The sequence below is a fragment of the Merops nubicus genome, unplaced genomic scaffold (assembly GCF_000691845.1).
Source record: "Merops nubicus isolate BGI_N331 unplaced genomic scaffold, ASM69184v1 scaffold18724, whole genome shotgun sequence".
NCBI classification, from domain to species: Eukaryota; Metazoa; Chordata; class Aves; order Coraciiformes; family Meropidae; genus Merops; species Merops nubicus.
In genome coordinates, this window is record NW_008603765.1 from 1 (window position 1) to 2,228 (window position 2,228).

General features: G+C 52.4%; 2 protein-coding genes across 2 annotated transcripts; both read right to left on the bottom strand.

Moving 5' to 3' along the window:
- Positions 1-1,313: 1,313 nt before the first annotated feature.
- LOC103771487 (uncharacterized protein DDB_G0290803-like) lies at positions 1,314-1,549 on the bottom strand. The gene is made up of 2 exons (XM_008938785.1): positions 1,442-1,549; positions 1,314-1,406 (listed from the first exon to the last, which is right to left on the bottom strand). The coding sequence occupies exons 1-2, from the start codon at positions 1,547-1,549 to the stop codon at positions 1,314-1,316; spliced, it is 201 nt and encodes a 66-aa protein (XP_008937033.1).
- Positions 1,550-1,592: 43 nt separating this feature from the next.
- On the bottom strand, positions 1,593-2,195 carry LOC103771488 (spore wall protein 2-like). Its single transcript, XM_008938787.1, is given in 1 exon segment — positions 1,593-2,195. A coding segment is annotated over 1 exon segment (603 nt).
- Between the last annotated feature and the right edge of the window lie 33 nt (positions 2,196-2,228).

A 2,228-nucleotide genomic window follows, 5' to 3' on the forward strand; every position in this document is an offset into this window, starting at 1 on the left:
CCATCCAAGATGGCCACTGTTTTCATCTTGAGAACATGGAGGTTGGGTGGTCAAGTGGTGGCCGTCCAAGATGGCCGCCGTTGTCATCTTGAAGGTGGAGGTTGGGCCTAGGTGTCCCCAAGGGTCATGGGATGTCATGGTCGTCAACTGGTGGCCATCCAAGATGGCCACTGTTTTCATCTTGAGAACATGGAGGTTGGGTCTTGGTTTCCTCAAGGGTCCTGGAGGTCATGGGATTTACTGGTGGTCAACTGGTGGCTGTCCAAGATGGCCGCCGTTGTCATCTTGAAGGTGGAGGTTGGGCCTAGGTGTCCCCAAGGGTCATGGGATGTCGTGGTGGTCAAGTGGTGGCTGTCCAAGATGGCCGCTGTTGTCATCTTGAAGGTGGAGGTTGGGCCTAGGTGTCCCCAAGGGTCATGGGATGTCGTGGTGGTCAAGTGGTGGCTGTCCAAGATGGCCGCTGTTGTCATCTTGAAGGTGGAGGTTGGGTCTTGGTGTCCCCAAGGGTCCAGGGGGCTCCTTGGGGTGTCCCATGAACCCTGGGGCTTATGGGACATCATGGTGACCACCCATGTCCTCCATGTTCTCCCCATCCTCTGTGTCCTCCATGTCCTCCATCTTCTCCCTGTCCTCCCTATCCTCCTCGTTCTCCATGTCCTCCATGTCCTCCATCTTATTGTCCGTGTTCTCCCCATCCTCTGTCCTTCATGTCCTCCATCTTCTCCCTGTCCTCCATGTCCTCCATATCCTCCTCGTTCTCCATGTCCTCCTCATTCTCCATATTCTCCCCATCCTCCATGTTCTCCATGTCCTCCTTGTTCTCCATCTTCTCCACATCCTCCATGTCCTCTATCTTCCCATCCTCCATGTTCTCCACGTTCTCCTTATTCTCCACATTCTACACGACCTCCTCATTTTCCACGTCCTCCATGTCTTCTTTCTTCTCCAAATTCTCCATGTTCTCCACGTCCTCCTCATTCCCCATGTTCTCCACGTCCTCCATCTTCTCCCTGTCCTACATGTCCTCCACATTCTCCATGTTCTCCTCATTCCCCATCCTCTCCATGTTCTCCACGTCCTCCACGTTCTCCATCTTCTCCCCATCATCCACGTTCTCCATGTCCTCCCCATTCTCCACGTTCTCCATGTCCTCCTCATTCCCCATGTTCTCCTCATTCTCCATGTTCTCCATCCTCTCCGTGTTCTCCGTGTTCTCCATCCTCTCCGTGTTCTCCATCTCCACGTTCTCCATGTTCTCCTCATTCTCCATCTTCTCCATGTCCTCCACATCCTCCATGTTCTCCACATCCTCCTCATTTTCCATGTCCTCCATGTCTTCCTTCTTCTCCAAATTCTCCATGTTCTCCACGTCCTCCTCGTTCCCCATGTTCTCCATGTCCTCCACGTTCTCCACATCCTCCTCATTCTCCATGTTCTCCACGTCCTCCTCGTTCCCCATGTTCTCCATGTCCTCCACGTTCTCCACATCCTCCTCATTCTCCATGTTCTCCACGTCCTCCTTATTCTCCATGTTCTCCACGTCCTCCATCTTCTCCCTGTCCTACATGTCCTCCACATTCTCCATGTTCTCCTCATTCCCCATCCTCTCCATCCTCTCCATGTCCTCCATGTTCTCCATCTCCACGTTCTCCATGTCCTCCATCTTCTCCATGTTCTCCTCATTCACCATCCTCTCCATGTTCTCCACGTCCTCCACGTTCTCCATCTTCTCCCCATCCTCCACATTCTCCATGTTCTCCATGTCCTCTATCTTCCCCATGTCCTCCATGTCCTCCACATCCTCCCCATTCTCCATCCTCTCCATGTTCTCCATGTCTTCCATGTTCTCCGTCTCCCCATCCTCCACGTTCTCCACGTTCTCCCCATTCTCCATCTTCTCCATGTTCTCCTCCATCTCCATGTTCTCCATCCTCTCCATGTTCTCCACCTCCACGTTCTCCACGTTCTCCCCATTCTCCATCTTCTCCATGTTCTCCTCCATCTCCATGTTCTCCAATCTTCTCCCCATTCTCCACGTTCTCCACGTTCTCCTCATTCTCCATCTTCTCCATGTTCTCCTCATTCTCCACATTCTCCATCCTCTCTATCCTCTCCATGTTCTCCACCTCCATGTTCTCCACATTCTCCTCATTCTCCATGTTCTCCATCCTTTCCATGTTCTCCATGTTCTCCATGTCCACGTTCTCCACATTCTCCTCATTCTCCAT